The 14,968-nt window shown below is 50.9% G+C and overlaps 1 protein-coding gene across 37 annotated transcripts in view; it reads right to left on the reverse strand.

Moving 5' to 3' along the window:
- Positions 1–14,968, reverse strand: part of MED15 (mediator complex subunit 15) — a 105,272-nt gene that overhangs the window by 11,127 nt on the left and 79,177 nt on the right. For 19 of the 37 annotated variants that reach the window (XM_074004368.1, XM_074004354.1, XM_074004372.1 and 16 more), the window contains 3 exons: positions 13,580–13,818; positions 11,389–11,742; positions 9,638–9,745 (listed from right to left, as the gene is read on the reverse strand). In XM_074004368.1, coding sequence (XP_073860469.1) covers positions 9,638–9,745; positions 11,389–11,742; positions 13,580–13,818 — 701 coding nt within the window. Of the gene's footprint in view, positions 1–1,837; positions 1,958–3,209; positions 3,282–9,637; positions 9,746–11,388; positions 11,743–13,579; positions 13,819–14,968 lie in introns of those variants that run through there. The other 18 variants (XM_074004360.1, XM_065522465.2, XM_074004370.1 and 15 more) reach the window with 2 other exon arrangements.

Consider the following 14,968-nt stretch of genomic DNA (forward strand, 5'->3'; position numbering starts at 1 on the left):
ACTGCACCCTGGCTTCTGCCCACACTGGCCTCCTTTCCACCACAGCCAAACAACCTACTTCCTCACTCCCAACTTCCGCTCCTCTGGAGAGCTCTTTCACCAAAGCCTTTCCACCAGCCGATTCCAGGCACTTCCTCCTGCTGTAATTCAACAACTACCAAAAAGGAGGTCCCTGCCAGAGAACCTAAGTTCCAGTCAGTAACTATGTAAATGGCACATCTCGGGTAACCCAGGGGGTTAGTATGCAGGGAAGGCAAAAGCTTAACATGCACCCAATGGGGGCCCAGGCCACTCTCTTGGCAGTGTGTGGTGTGTGGCACCGGACTTGGGGCCACATGGACCAAGGGCCATCCTGGCTCAGCCTCCACTTCTTCCTCTGTAGAACAGAGCTGCAGAGACAGCGCTGCACAAGCCAGGGTGGTGGCAGTGCCTGCACCTGGGCATTCAGGGATGGGCAGGGACCACTGTCTGCTAGGATTATAGAGGCATTTCCCCTAAAACAGAAACTGAATTGTAAAGTTCTTTTGGCAAATTTGAGGTTTCCACAACAAACCCACTAAAATGGAAAGCCTGTATGATTAGAGAACTTCAGCATCATTTTATTCTCAGAACCTTAGCACAGTGCCTGGCACACAGAATGCATGTGGTAACTACTTGTTAAACAAATGACTGTACCATGGAGCAATTCCAAATTTCATACAATAAAGAGAAGCCGGGAATTCATATCCCTGAAAAGCAAAATGTACACAGAAGTCTACCTCTACCTAGAAAGGGGATGTGTATTACAAATTACACATTCTACACAGCAAACTCTACAACAGCATGGCCCAATGCCATCTTGGCCACAAAAGCCACGTTCTGGAGTCTGTGCTATCCACTGCAGCAGCCACTAGCTTCCCCGTGGGCAAATGAGGGCTTGAAATTTATTTGGTACAACTGAGGAACTGCATTTTTTCATTTTATTTAATTTTAGTTGACTTTTGGGTTTTTTTTTTTTTTTCCATTTTTAAAATATATGGCCGGGCGCGGTGGCTCATGCCTGTAATTCCAGCACTTTGGGAGGCTGAGGCGGGTGGATCACGAGGTCAGGAGATCAACACCATCCTGGCTAACACGGTGAAACCCCGTCTCTACTAAAAATACAAAAAATTAGCCGAGTATGGTGGCGGGCGCCTATGGTCCCAGCTACTCAGGAGGCTGAGGCAGGAGAATGGTGCAAATGCAGGAGGCAGATCTTGCAGTGAGTCGAGATTGTGCCATTGCACTCCAGACTGGGCCAGAGAGCGAGACTCTGTCTCAAAAAATAAAAAAAATACACACACACACATATATATTTTTTCCCATGAAAAATAAAATATATATGTATATATAATTAGAGAGTATGTCGATATGTGAACCAGGCTGGTCTCAAACTCCCAGCCTCAAGTGATCCTCCCATCTCGGCCTCCTAAGGTGTTGGGATTACAGGCATGAGCCCCTGTGCCCGGCCTAATTTTAGTTAATTTAAATGTAAACAGCCACACATGCTTAGATAGCACAGCTCTAGAAAGCAAAACTTTTGCTTAGCTTCTGTTTTATTTTTATCATGAAAATGCGTACAATATAACTATTTTAAGCTGAAAAGACCCAGATATTTATTCATATCCTCTCAAGAAGCACAAGCTGGGCTTAGCTTCATTTAAAAAAAAAAAAAAAAAAAGGTGACTGTGGGTTTGGCACTCTGAAAGCCACCATAAAGGAAGTCACCGGCAATGATAATGACAGGTGTGCTTTACAAAGGCGCTCAGAGGACGCCCCGAGCTCCCAGCCGTGCCCTGGGCGCTGCCCCGTTAAATACCTGTGCCATGGGCTGTCTGCCCAAAGGGATGGAGCTTGACGGGACGGCGGACACAGCGGTGGTAGGCGGGAACCGGGCTCTTATGTGCATCCCACCTTGGGCCAAGGCTTCCGTGATCATCTTTGAGGACAGAGGGACAACAGACAAGGTGATCGCAACAAAGAAACTCAGTGCCTGGGCAGGTGGAGAGGACATGTGTAGCCTCTGCAAGAAGGAGCACCAGGGTGAGGAACCCTTGGACAGCTCAGGGCAGCCTGGGAGGGGAGGCCACCCACACATTCAAGCCCACAGCACCTCCAGGTCTATCTGGGCATTGGGAATCTAGAAGATTTGCCAAGAATGCTGCTTCCAGACCTTTCTATTCTATTGGCTGCTCTCCTGCACTGGTGTCCTCAACACACTTCTGAACACACCTCACTAACAGATTAGAATTCTACAGCCCACAGAACCATCAGAGCCAGACCTTGAGGGCCCGCACTGGTGTTTCTGGAGACCAGGCTCCCGGGGACAGATGTCAAGAGTACATTCCACCAAAGCTTGTGATGAGAACACTCGACTCCCACTGAACCATGAGCTCAGGTAAGCCTGCTCACAGCATCCTTCCTTCTCAGTGGCACACTTCTTACAGTCCAAACCCAAATCATCCACCTCTCCTCCTCCAGGCCTGAGGCTGCTGGTTCTGGTATCTATTGAGGAACTGGTTTTCTTTCATAACAAAAATGGGCAAAGGTGAGCAAGAGAAGCCTAGGGGGACTGCTTGGCAGGCCTCCGCCCTGATGAGGAAGTTCACCTCCACAGGGATGTGAGTCAGGAACTCCAGTATGAGCCAGGACCATTTCCCTCATCAATGGACACTTCTTGAACTACAAAGGCAGCAGGGCAGCTGAGCACTGTTGTGGGCCCAGGCCCGACCACTCTTGCTCTGGGTTTTGAGTTGGGGATGGGGCCCAAGTCTCGTTTCTAGAGAGCAAGGCCTACAGGCACTTAGGATGGTAACAAACTAGAATAAAACACGCCAGGCTCAGAAAGAAAGCAGGACTGATCCACGGAAAAACAACACATCTCATGGTGGGAGGCTGTGCTCTGGGTCCCAAGCTCCGGAAGGTGCTGCCAGCCTTCAGTGTAGGCAGCGACGGATGCCAGTAACAGAGCTCCAGCAGGAGAGTGGCTGCAGGGAGACCTGTGGCCTCACACACAGGGCCCACACTCGCAACCATGGGCACACACAGGAGGCACGAGAAGACGGGTGACACAGCCTAGCAGATGCCAACCAGAACCTCACTCGTTCCTCCTGCAGCCAGAACAACAAATGAACTAACTGGGGGTGAGAAACAAAGAAGCGATCCCAATGGGGTAAGAGTCTATTTACCACTACCTGCGGCACTTCGGAGGAGCCCGTCTGAGAGTGCAGCAGTGCTCAACAGCACTCGTTCCACAAGGGAGAAAAGCCTGGAAGTAAGTCAGATGGTATGAGAGAAGCAAACTTTTTTCCAGGAAGAGAAAAACAAACAAAAAAACACAAGGAAGGCAAAGCTTAAGTCTAATGTACTGCTGACTGGTGTTCTTATAACTGAGAACTCCTGATAAGGAAAGCCCAATTTGTTTCAACTACAAATGCCAACCCAAAAGCACCAGTTATGTCTACTGGATCCGACGAGCCAGGCAGCTCTCAACAACACTTCACTACTTCCCAACACACATCTACCCAGAGAGGAGTCCAAAAAACCTCTCCCCGCTCCCAGGTCTGACTCTCCCCACTGCAGTCACTGTGCAGAAGGATCCACAGAAAAGAGAGAGGGTCCTCCAGGGTGGCCAAGGCTTCAGTAGAGCAGCTGTGAATCAGCAATGCCACATACATGTCTATAATGGAGGTCTGTCTTTGATAATCCTTTGTGACTTGTAAATTAGAGTTTGGTTTTCACATACTAAAAGAACAGAAGGTTAAACGACAAAGTATTTTTTTTTTTTTTTTTTGAGACAGAGTCTTGCTCTGTAGCCCGGGCTGGAGTGCAGTGGCCGGATCTCAGCTCACTGCAAGCTCCGCCTCCCGGGTTTGCGCCATTCTCCTGCCTCAGCCTCCTGAGTAGCTGGGACTACAGGCGCCCGCCACCTCGCCCGGCTAGTTTTTTGTATTTTTAGTAGAGACGGGGTTTCACCGTGTTAGCCAGGATGGTCTCGATCTCCTGACCTCGTGATCCGCCCGTCTTGGCCTCCCAAAATGCTGGGATTACAGGCTTGAGCCACCGCGCCCGGCCACGACAAAGTATTATAAGGACTGTTTGAAAATGAGATGCATGGCCAGGTACAGTGGCTTACGCCTGTAATTGCAGCACTTTGGGAGGCCAAAGCGGGCTCATCTCTTGAGGCCAGGAGTTCAAGACTAGCCTGGCCAACATAACGAAACCCCATCTCTACTAAAAATACAAACATTGGCCGGGCGCGGTGGCTCAAGCCTGTAATCCCAGCACTTTGGGAGGCCGAGGCGGGTGGATCACGAGGTCAGGAGATCGAGACTATCCTGGCTAACACGGTGAAACCCCGTCTCTACTAAAAATACAAAAAAATTAGCCGGGCGTGGTAGCGGGCGCCTGTAGTCCCAGCTACTTGGGAGGCTGAGTCGGGAGAATGGCGTGAACCCAGGGGGCGGAGCTTGCAGTGAGCCGAGATCGCGCCACTGCACTCCAGCCTGGGAGACACAGCGAGACTCCGTCTCAAAAAAAAAAAAAAAAAAAAAAAAAATACAAACATTAGCCAGGTGTGGTGGCGCATACCTGTAATCCCAGCCACTTGGGAAGCTGCGGCAAGAGAATTGCTTGAACCCCGGAGGTGGGGTTGCAGTGAGCCAAGATCGAGCCAATGCACTCCAGCCTGGGCAACAGAGCAAGACTGTCTCAAAAAAAACCAAACAAAAAAAAAAAAAACAAAAACAAACAAACAAACAAAAAACAAAAAACAAAAACCCAGCACAGTGACTTATGCCTGTAATCCCAGCCTTTGGGAGGCCAAGGTGGGTGGATCACCTGAGGTCGGGAATTCAAGACCAGCCTGACCAACATGGAGAAACCCTGTCTCTTCTCTACTAAAAATACAAAATTAGCCAGGCACAAGCCTGTAATCCCAGCTACTTGGGAGGCTGAGGCAGGAGAATCTCTTGAACCCAGTAGGCGGAAATTGCAGTGAGCTGAGATTGCGCTATTGCACTCCAGCCTGGGTGACAGAGTAAGAACCTCTGTCTTAAAAAAAGAAAAAAAGGCCGGGCGCGGTGGCTCACGCCTGTAATCCCAGCACTTTGGGAGGCCGAGGCGGGCGGATCACAAGGTCAGGAGATGGAGACCACGGTGAAACCCCGTCTCTACTAAAAATACAAAAAATTAGCCGGGCGCGGTTGTGGGCGCCTGTAGTCCCAGCTACTCGGGAGGCTGAGGCAGGAGAATGGCGTGAACCCGGGAGGCGGAGCTTGCAGTGAGCCGAGATCGCGCCACTGCACTCCAGCCTGGGCGACAGAGCGAGACTCCGTCTCAAAAAAAAAAAAAGAAAACGAGATGCATTCTGTCCTGTTTCTTGCTTTTTTAAAGAGACAAGAGTCTTGCTCTGTCTCCCAGGCTACAGTGCAATGCTGTCATCACAGCTCACTGCAGCCTCAAACCCCTGGGCTTGCATCATCCTCCCATCTCAGCCTCCCGAGTAGCTGGGACTGCAGACATGCACCACTGTGCCCAGCTAATTTTTTATTTTTATTTTTTTGTAGAGACAGGGTCTTGCTGTGTTGCCCAGGATAGTTTTGAACTCCTGGTCTCAAGTGATCCTCTCACCTCTTTTCCCAAAGTGTTGGGATTACAGGCATGAGCCACTGTGCCTGGCATGTCCTGGTTTTACAGGGGAGAAAGAGAAGTATGCTGTGTCCTGCTAAATCCCCCTGTGGGTGACATCGCCCTTCTCAGCTACATAAATAACACTGGAAAGAGAACCAGGTGTGCACAGCACAAGGCTGAGCAATTTTTCTAGAATACTCAGTCCCAGGCTACCCTTTACCACACCCATCACCACAGTACTGCAAAGGGCCTAACAGGGCGCCTCTCTTCGGCTCTAAGATGGACTTGAGAGACAGGGCATGGAGGGCTGCCTGCATTGGGGCCCCCAATCCCAGAATTTCACTCATGAACTCAGAGGCCTGTTTCCACAGCACGCAGCAGCTTACACATACAAAGCTGCAACACGTGGTCACCACGTCCTGATGTCCACTGTGTGAACAACACAAGGGGAGCTCCAATCTGCATCTCTGACCTCCTGGTTAGATGGCGGCTGATCAGATCTGAAGGCCCTCAAAGTGAACCAGTCACTCACCTCTATTAGTTTCAGAAACAATCTAGGAACAATCTAGGACATCAAGATATGTGTCATTGGTAACAGCAAAAAATTGGAAATTATTACAAGGTCCAAGAACAAGACGGTAACTGAGGATGGCAGGAGACATTCACAGAGTATGATGAGAGTCCCTTGGCGTCGACCAGGGCTTTCTAATTAAAGGAGAACATTTCATCCCATGTTGATGTGGAAGATGCTGCACAAAAACTGCAGGATAGCATGGCATTGATTATGGGAAAGAACCAGAAAGGACACCAGACCTTCTCTCTCATGGAATGGTTCTCTTCTATTCCTCTCCACTTTCTGGGTTCTACAGTTACCACACATACTTTTAAAGTTTTTAGATCAGAGTACCGTAGCCTCACCTGGTCACTGTGCCAATTCAAGATTCAAAAGAAGATCATCAATCCAGAGGGTCCCTCAGAGCACTGGCTGCGCCCAAACCCCCCCCATCCCCCAGCAGGGGGAGCTGCTATTGGTGGAACAATACAGTGAGGGTGTCCAATCAGCCCCCAAGAAACTGCACTGCTTGCAACAAGGCAAGACCAAGCTCTGAGAGAAAACCAGCAGAATGCAGGTTACAGAATTTCAAGGTGCTACATTTGGACTGAGAAGCACCTCATATACGCCCTACCCACTGCTGGACTTTGAGAAACTACAAGGCTCCTCTGCCACTAGCACTTGGGAATCCCCCGCAAGGCAGCACATGGTGCCACAGGGCAGGTAGGCAATGATCCTTAAAACACTAAACTCACTCGGCAATGAACCACAGTGGTAACCACTCTCTATCCTTCCTGTGCCAGCTGGGCGGGGACCTCCACATGAAACAAGGGGTGGAGAAACTGACAGGAAGACCTGCGCTTCAAGGACAGGCTCAGCATGGGCCATGAGCACACACAACTGGCATCCTGCTTCTGGAAGGTGATGGGATGCCAGTGAGACTGCAGAGCGGACACTTCCTTGAGCTAGAAGCCTAACGAACGTACCAGCTGGGCCTGCACCAGCTGAGAACATGGGCTGTTCCATGGCTGTTCACTTTCCAAATACCAAGAAATGGAAAGAAAAGGAAAGTTCGGCTGGGCACAGTGGCTCATGCCTGTAATCCCAGCACCTCGGGAGGCTGAGGCAGGTGGATCACTTGAAGTCAGGAGCTTAGGACCAGCCTGGCCCATCTCTACTAAAAATACAAAAAATAAAATAAAATAAAATAAAATAAATTAGCTGGGCATAGTGGCGCATGCCTGTAGTCCCAGCTACTTGGGAGCAAAGGCAGGACAATTGCTTGAATCTGGCAGATGGAGGCTGTAGTGAGCCAAGATTGCACCATTGCACTCCAGCCACTCTAGCCTAGGTGACAGAGCAAGACTTTGTCCAAAAAAAAAAAAAAGGAAGGAGGGAAGGAGGGAGGGAGGGAGGGAGGCAGGAGTTCTAGGCTGGGAGTGATGGCTCATGCCTGTAATCCCAGCACTTTGGGAGGCTGAGGCGGGTGAATCACTTGAGGTCAGGAGTTCAAACCAGCCTGGCCAACGTGGTGAAACCCTATTGCTACTAAAAATACACAAATTAGCCAGGTGTGGTGGTGTGTGTCTGTAGTCCCAGCTACTTGGGAGGCTGAGGCACAAGAATCGCCTGAACCCAGGAGGCAGAGGTTGCAGTGAGCCGAGATCGCGCAACTGCAACCCAGCCCGGATGACAGAGTGAGACTCTATCTCAAAAAAAAAAAAAAAAAAAAAAAAAAGAAAGAAAGAAAGAAAGAAAAGAGCAGTTCTTGCTTTCCTGCTGGGCTTGACCTGCAGTATAGAAGTTTCTGGCCGGGCACGGTGGCTCATGCCTGTAATCTCAGCACTTTGGGAGGCCAAGGCGGGCGGATCACGAGGTCAAGAGATCGAGACCATTTTGGCCAACATGGTGAAACTCTGTCTCTATTAAAAATACAAAAATTAGCCTGGCATGGTGGTGCGCAGCACTTGTAGTCCCAGCTATTTGGGAAGCTGATGCAGGAGAATCACTTGAACCCGGGAGGCAGAGGTTGCAGTGAGCCAAGATCGTGCCACTGTACTCCAGCCTGGTGATAGAGACTCCATCTCAAAAGTTTCCATGAAGTAAGGTCCTGAACAGAGGAGCGACGGTCCAAAGAGGCAAAGGCAGCAGCTTCCACTGGCTGGGCAGTCACTATGTGCCACCACTAAGCTGACTGTGAACACACTACATCCCTCCTCTGCATGAGCCCAGGACAAGGGAGCCCCCCCGGAGGCCTGAGGACATGCCGAGACACACAGGGAGGTGGCAGAGACCTCCAACTTTGTCACACGAAGTGGTCAGCCTCCCCCAGTTGCAAGTAAACGTGAGTTCTGTGGTATGTTTCATACAGGGCTCCATCTAAGTAAGAATGTGACATGGGGACCCTGGCCCCAAGTCATTTGGTGCCATGCCAAGGTAGGATGCTAACCTCAGCTGCAGCTAAACACCTCAGATTCCCTCCTCAGACAGCTTCCCAGGGACTTAAAGGAGGTAGCAGGCACCAGGAAGGACATTACTGAGCACCCCCCAGGTGTGAGATGAAGCCTGCCACCCTTAAGACGACAGCAAAGTGCAGGCGCACTGCCAGCTGTGGGCTGGGACCCAGCCACAGTCTTATCACATCAACTGGCACATTCTGACTCTTTCTAAAGGCAACACCCCCTCCGAGTCAGGACCAACAGTGTTTCCACCATCATGTGGAAAGCGGAAAAACTGAAGCCCCAGACCGTACGTCTACCCACCTCAGTGGCAGCAAGGAGAGGAGGGGCTATAGGAGAAGGTACAGAAACCCTGGGACTCCAATCCCAGGACGCTAGGAGGCCAGGTGAGGCCATCTGCATTCCATTGACACGTGACACATAGAGACACACACTTGTTCCACACATGTGACACACCAGCAAGCTCAGCAACACGGGAGCGGCACGCTTCTCACCACACAGCACCAGAGTCCCCGAGTGCAGGTGAGCACCAGGATGCCCTCTCCCACACTCCTGCTGCATGTGGCTCCCATCTGCTTCCGAGTGTCTAGAAAGCTGCCCTCCACCCTGGTCAGCTCTGTACTCAGACTCTCAAATGGAACGTGAGAGGTGAGGACAAAACTGCAGCCTTCTACTCTCTGATACATGTTCCCTGAGTCACTCAGAGTGGCAAGGAAGAGGGATGATGAAGGATGCCCAAGCAAAGCTGGAAACGACACGCACTATGAGACTGGTGGGTCCTAGACATGACCAAGCAGAGCTGCCCACCCCAAGGACTCCAGGGGTGTCTTGCAGAGTGCAAGGGGGAGAGAAGCAACTGCTTTACCAACTTAGCCCCCAGCCCCTAATCCAACCAGAATCCTCACTGTAGCACTCCATGTGCAGGTGACCATGCACCTGCTGGTGACTATGGAGCCCTCCACCCCCAGGCCCTCACCTGGACTCCGGGAGCCACCATCTGGGCAGCCTGAGCTGTCTGTACTGCCGTCTGCTGCTGCACCTGGGGCTGCACGGGGGGCTGCTGCACCACCATCGGAGCTCGGACCTTGAGGGAGAAAGAGAGAATGTGATTTGGAGCCACCTGGGTCAGAAAGCAGAGCCCAGTCCTCCTGCGGGAGCTTAGGAAATGGAGCCTTTCTTGAGATGAGGAATGGGACTTTCATGACTTCATGTGCTGTGATGTCACCTCACTAGCCATCTAGGATCCCATTAGCTCAAATCCAATTCTGGCAAGTGGCAGCGTGGCCCTCCCACTGGGATGTCTCCACATATCCCTCAGCACCAGCTATCACCACAAGCACTGACAGCTTCCAATGCAAAGCTTACAGCCTAGCCTGCTCATCCTCTGGGCCAAGCATGCTGATGGTCCATGAGAGCCTCACTCAGCCTGATTTGTTGAAGGTGGGTCAGCTGGCCAGCAGAGGGCAGGGCATAGAAGCTCCTGTCTGTATTCTCAGCATTCTGGGAGGCCGAGGCCAGCGGATTGCTTAAGTCCAGGAGATCAAAACTAGCCTGGGCAACATGGTCAAACCCCATCTCTACAAAATATACAAAAATTTGGCTAGATGTGGGGATGCATGCCTGTAGTCTCAGCTACTTGGGAGGCTGAGGTGGGAGAATCGCTTGAGCAAGGGAGGTCTGATCACGTCAGTGCACTGCAGCCTGGACAACATAGAGAGACCCCGTCTTCAAAACAAAAAAAAGTGGGGGTGGGGGGCAAGCTTGGGCAAAAGGGGCAACTGTGGAGCCACTGCATGGAGGGGTCTCCAGAGGGACGAGATGGGCCCGCACTACCACACAGGGGGCTCTTCCTTAGACATCTCCAAGCCACCAGGGCAAACCCTGCCAGGGCACATTCCACCATGCAGCACACAAGGGTTTCATTCTGCACAGTCCCAGGGGTCAGGCAGTGTGTTGACTCCCAGGTGACAGATGAGTGACCGTATCTGCTCCTCACAACTCTCCTGGACTTCCAGCCTGCCTGTGAGGCCTCTTGTTCACCCCCACATTTGGCTCAGGCCCCACTCCACTCATGAATCACAAATAGAAAAGGCCACAAAAACCAAGTGAGCCAGAGTTATCCAAATAGCCCCTTGATGCAGCTACCTCCATCCTGGTGATCATACTCTATCCTCTGTGCCAATGTCACTGAGTAGACTGGCTTTGTGCAGAGATACAAAATGAGACTGGGAATAACAGTATTTTATATTAATACTCCCCTCGAAAATATAGTAATGAACTTTGTTCTCCTGAGACTTGGCAGAGTGTAAAGAAAACAAAAAAGATACTTGCTTAGAACATTAACTCTGAGCAGTTGGCAAACCACCAGATACTGATGGAGCTGGCACATTCTTCCATGTGGTGCCCATTAGTCGAAGTGCTCACACCCTGAAAGGGCCCACAGAACTGCTGCAATCAGCCACACTGCTTGGAATGCGACTTGGTGCCCCAGCAGCAGCAGCAGCCAGCACCCTGTGCAGGGTGCAGAAGCAGCTCTCAGAACACAAAACGCAAAACACATGCTTCCCTGCTGAGCCATGCTAGAATCAGCAGGGCTGGCAAGGGGCGGGGGCTGCCTGAAGTCTCAGCACTTGAAGAACAGGACATGCTATCTCTAGTCAAAGAGTCTAGAAACTACTGACAGAGTCATGGGCTGCATGTGCTCCACTGCGGGCCACAGGTACTCACAAATTTCAGTGGTGGTTGGGTATACAACATTTGTCCAGGGAGAGCTTGTGCCTGTGACACCAAAGGCTGGGTCTGTGACTGTGGTGGGAGTTGTGATGGTTGGTTCTGAGCAACAGGAGGCTGCTGGGGCTGTGGTGGCGGCTGGTGGTGCTGTGGATGATGCATCTGCTGCAGCTGCTGGGGCAGAGCTTGGGTGGGCGGAGGCTGTGGCTGCTGCATCGGTGGCTGCTGAATTGGCGGCTGGGCCTGCAAAGCCTGCTGCTGCTGCTGTTGCTGCTGCTGCTGCTGCTGCTGTTGCTGTTGCTGGAGCTGCAGCTGTGCCATTCGCTGCAGCTGCTGCTGCTGCTGCTGTATCTAGAGACAGACCAAGCAGCACTCGGTTATCGTTCATTTGCCTCTGTGGTACCAGCTCCTCCCTGTGACACTCTGGACCCCAGGAAGCCCAGGTGGCCATCTGCAGAGCCATCAAGAAGGCCTTCCTGGCTGGGTGCAGTGGCTCATGCCTATAATCCCAGCACTTTGGGAGGCTGAGGTGGGCAGATCACCTGAGGTCAGGAGTTCGAGAACAGCCTGGACAACCCGGCGAAACCCTGTCTCTACTAAAAATACAAAAATTAGCCAGGCATGGTGGCTCACACCTGTAATCCCAACTACTTGGGAGGCTGAGGCAGGAGAGCTACCAGGGAGGCTGAGGCAAGAGAATCACTTGAACCGGCGGAGTGGAGGTTGCAGTGAGCCGAGATCACGCCGCCGCACTCCAGCCTGGGCGACACAGTAAGACTCAAAAAAAGTCTCGGAAAAAAAAAAAAAGAAAAGAAAAGAAAAAAAAAGGCCTTCCTGAGCTGACAGGCTGACCTCTCACTCACACAGGGAGAGGCACATCTCCTATAGAAAGATTCTGGGCCCCCGAGGCCAACACCAGCTGCCTTCCTGACACTGAGGAGGAACCAAGCGCGTGCCTGGGCTCTGGTCTACCATTCCACTAGGATGGTTCAGAGGACATATCTAGAAGCTTCAGCAAAAGGTGACAATGAACAGGTATAGCTCCATGGAAGCTAGGATAAAAGCTGAGGCAACTGCAGATTTCTGAAGCCTCTGTAATGATGCTTGCTTTGCCCCTACAGGTCAGTGGCATGAGCCTCACAGTGACAGTCAAGATCTGCTGGTTAGCATGAGAAGGAAAACTGTGGCTGCAGATGGACTGTCAGCTCTGGGACAGGGGCCCCAAGATCCAGAGAAGCCCAGCAAGCTGAGGCCTGAAGGAGTAGGAGGGTGGTGGGGGCCCTTTGGGGCTTTCCTCTCCCAACCAAGACCTGCTGTGAGGGCAGATGTTTAACATGTCTAGACTCTCTATGGAAACCATGGGAAGCTAAACAACTTCTGAGAAGCAGTGCTGCTAACATGACATCACCATCACCCCATGGAACACCAGCTGGAGGCTGACTAACACTGAGCCCAGAACCCAAGACAGAGAGGTAAACAGGAGGCACATGTGTCCTCAGCCAAAATGGTCCACAGTGGCTCAAGTAGTCCCAAGCCTCAGAGTGTTCACCTCACTTCTTGCTTCAGCTCACTCTTGTTTGAATCCCTTGCAGCCCCTGAAGCACACAGGAGGCCTGCCGCCAGATGCCCCGAGCACAAATGGAAGGGCTCGATCACAGAACCTTCCTAGTGAGTCAGGTCCTGTTTTTCCTACCTGTCTCAGACTTTTCTTTCCTTTTTTTTTTTTTTTTTTTTGAGACGGAGTCTTGCTGTCACCCAGGCTGGAGTGCAGTGGTGCGATCTCGGCTCACTGCAACCTCCGCCTCCCAGGTTCTAGCAATTCTCCTGACTCAGCCTCCCGAATAGCTGGGATTATAGGTGTGCGCCACCATGTCCAGCTAATTTTTTGTATTTTTAGTAGACGGGGTATTTTTAGACGGGGTTTCACCATGCTGGCCAGGCTCGTCTCGAACTCTTGACCTGGTGATCCGCCTGCCTCAGCTTCCCAAAGTGCTGGGATTACAGGCATGAGCCACCGGGCCCAGCCTTGTCCCAGACTTTTCGAGAAGCCCATGGAAAAAGGCAGGTACACATTTATCAAGAGGACCCTTGGCTGGCTCCGTGCACCGCACCCAGCATCGTGACTGATGCCAGCCCAGGGCTCACATTGCAGGAGGGAGGCCAAGAGCAGGAACAGGGGACCTGGTACCTGTTGCTGATTTTGATGATGTAATTTAATTAGATGCTGCTGCTGCTGCTGCTGCTGCTGGAGCTGCTGCTGCTGCTGCTGCACTACTGCTTGGAACTGCTGCTGCATGGCACTCTGCTGAGCCTGGAACTGCTGCTGTTGCTGCTGCTGCTGCTGCTGTAGCGCCGCCTGCTGCTGCTGCTGGAATTGCTGCTGTTGCTGCTGCTGCTGCAGCGCCACCTGCTGGAGCTGCAGCTGGGCTGAGAAAAGACCAGAGTTGCCAGTCAGTCCACAAGGCAGGTTCCCAGAAACGCTGCAGGGCTGCACAGCGAGGGACAAAACAGCCAGCAAAGTCCCCGCTGCCACGGCTGCCGCTGGAATCTGAACGTTCCATTTACCACAGACAGAAAGATAGAATACGAAGTAGCATTTGTGTTGATTTTGGAATTTCCTATCACGAGTTACTCTGTAATAACCAAAGAGAAAAGAAAAGGGACAACTGAGTCTTTTGGATAGATAAGAAGCCTAGACTCTGGAAATCAGTAATCTCCTCTCTGTCTCTATGGATTGGCCACTTCTGGACTCTGTACGAATGGCACTGAACATGTGCTGTTTTGTGACTAGCTTCTTTAGCATAATAGTTACAAGTTCGCCCATGTCGTGGCATGTATCAGCTTTTCCGTGTTATTTTTATCGCCAAATAGTATCCTACAACACCGATTTCCTGTGTTTTATTTATCCATTCATCAGCTGATGAACATTTGGGCTGCTTCTACTTTGTGGCTATTATGAAAACTGCTTATATGAACAGTCAATTACAAGATTTTCTGAGGTAAGGTTTCTTTTGGGGTGAATATAAAAATGTTCTAAAATTGTGATGATGGCTGCACAACTCTGTGAGTTACACTAAAACCTACCGAGTGGAGCACTTCAGATGGGTGAATTGTATGCTGAAGAGAATGATGTCTCAATAAAGCTGTATTAAAGAGATAGAGAGATCCTTTGTATATTTTGCCGTTTCCTCCAATGGTAACATTCTACAAAATTACAAGGTATCATAACCACGATGTGTGCTCACTTGTGTGGGTGTGTGTACTCAGTTCTGGACAATTTAACCACCTGGGTGGGTTCAATCACCACCAGTCAATACACTACACAGTTCCCATACCACAAGGATCCCTCATGTTGCCACCTCTCTCAGCAACCCTGACCCACAAACTCTGGCAACTACTGCAGCATCCTCCATTTCTAAAATTTTGTCATTTCAAAATTACATATAATATTTCAAAAATGGAACCATACAGTATGAACCTTTGGCTTTTTACATTCAGCATACAGGTTGTAGTTCTGGCAACAGTTCCTTCCTTGTACTGCCAGGGTATTCCATGGTACAAGCACCTCACACTGTGT

Source organism: Macaca fascicularis, chromosome 10 (genome assembly GCF_037993035.2).
Source record: "Macaca fascicularis isolate 582-1 chromosome 10, T2T-MFA8v1.1".
Lineage (NCBI taxonomy): Eukaryota > Metazoa > Chordata > Mammalia > Primates > Cercopithecidae > Macaca > Macaca fascicularis.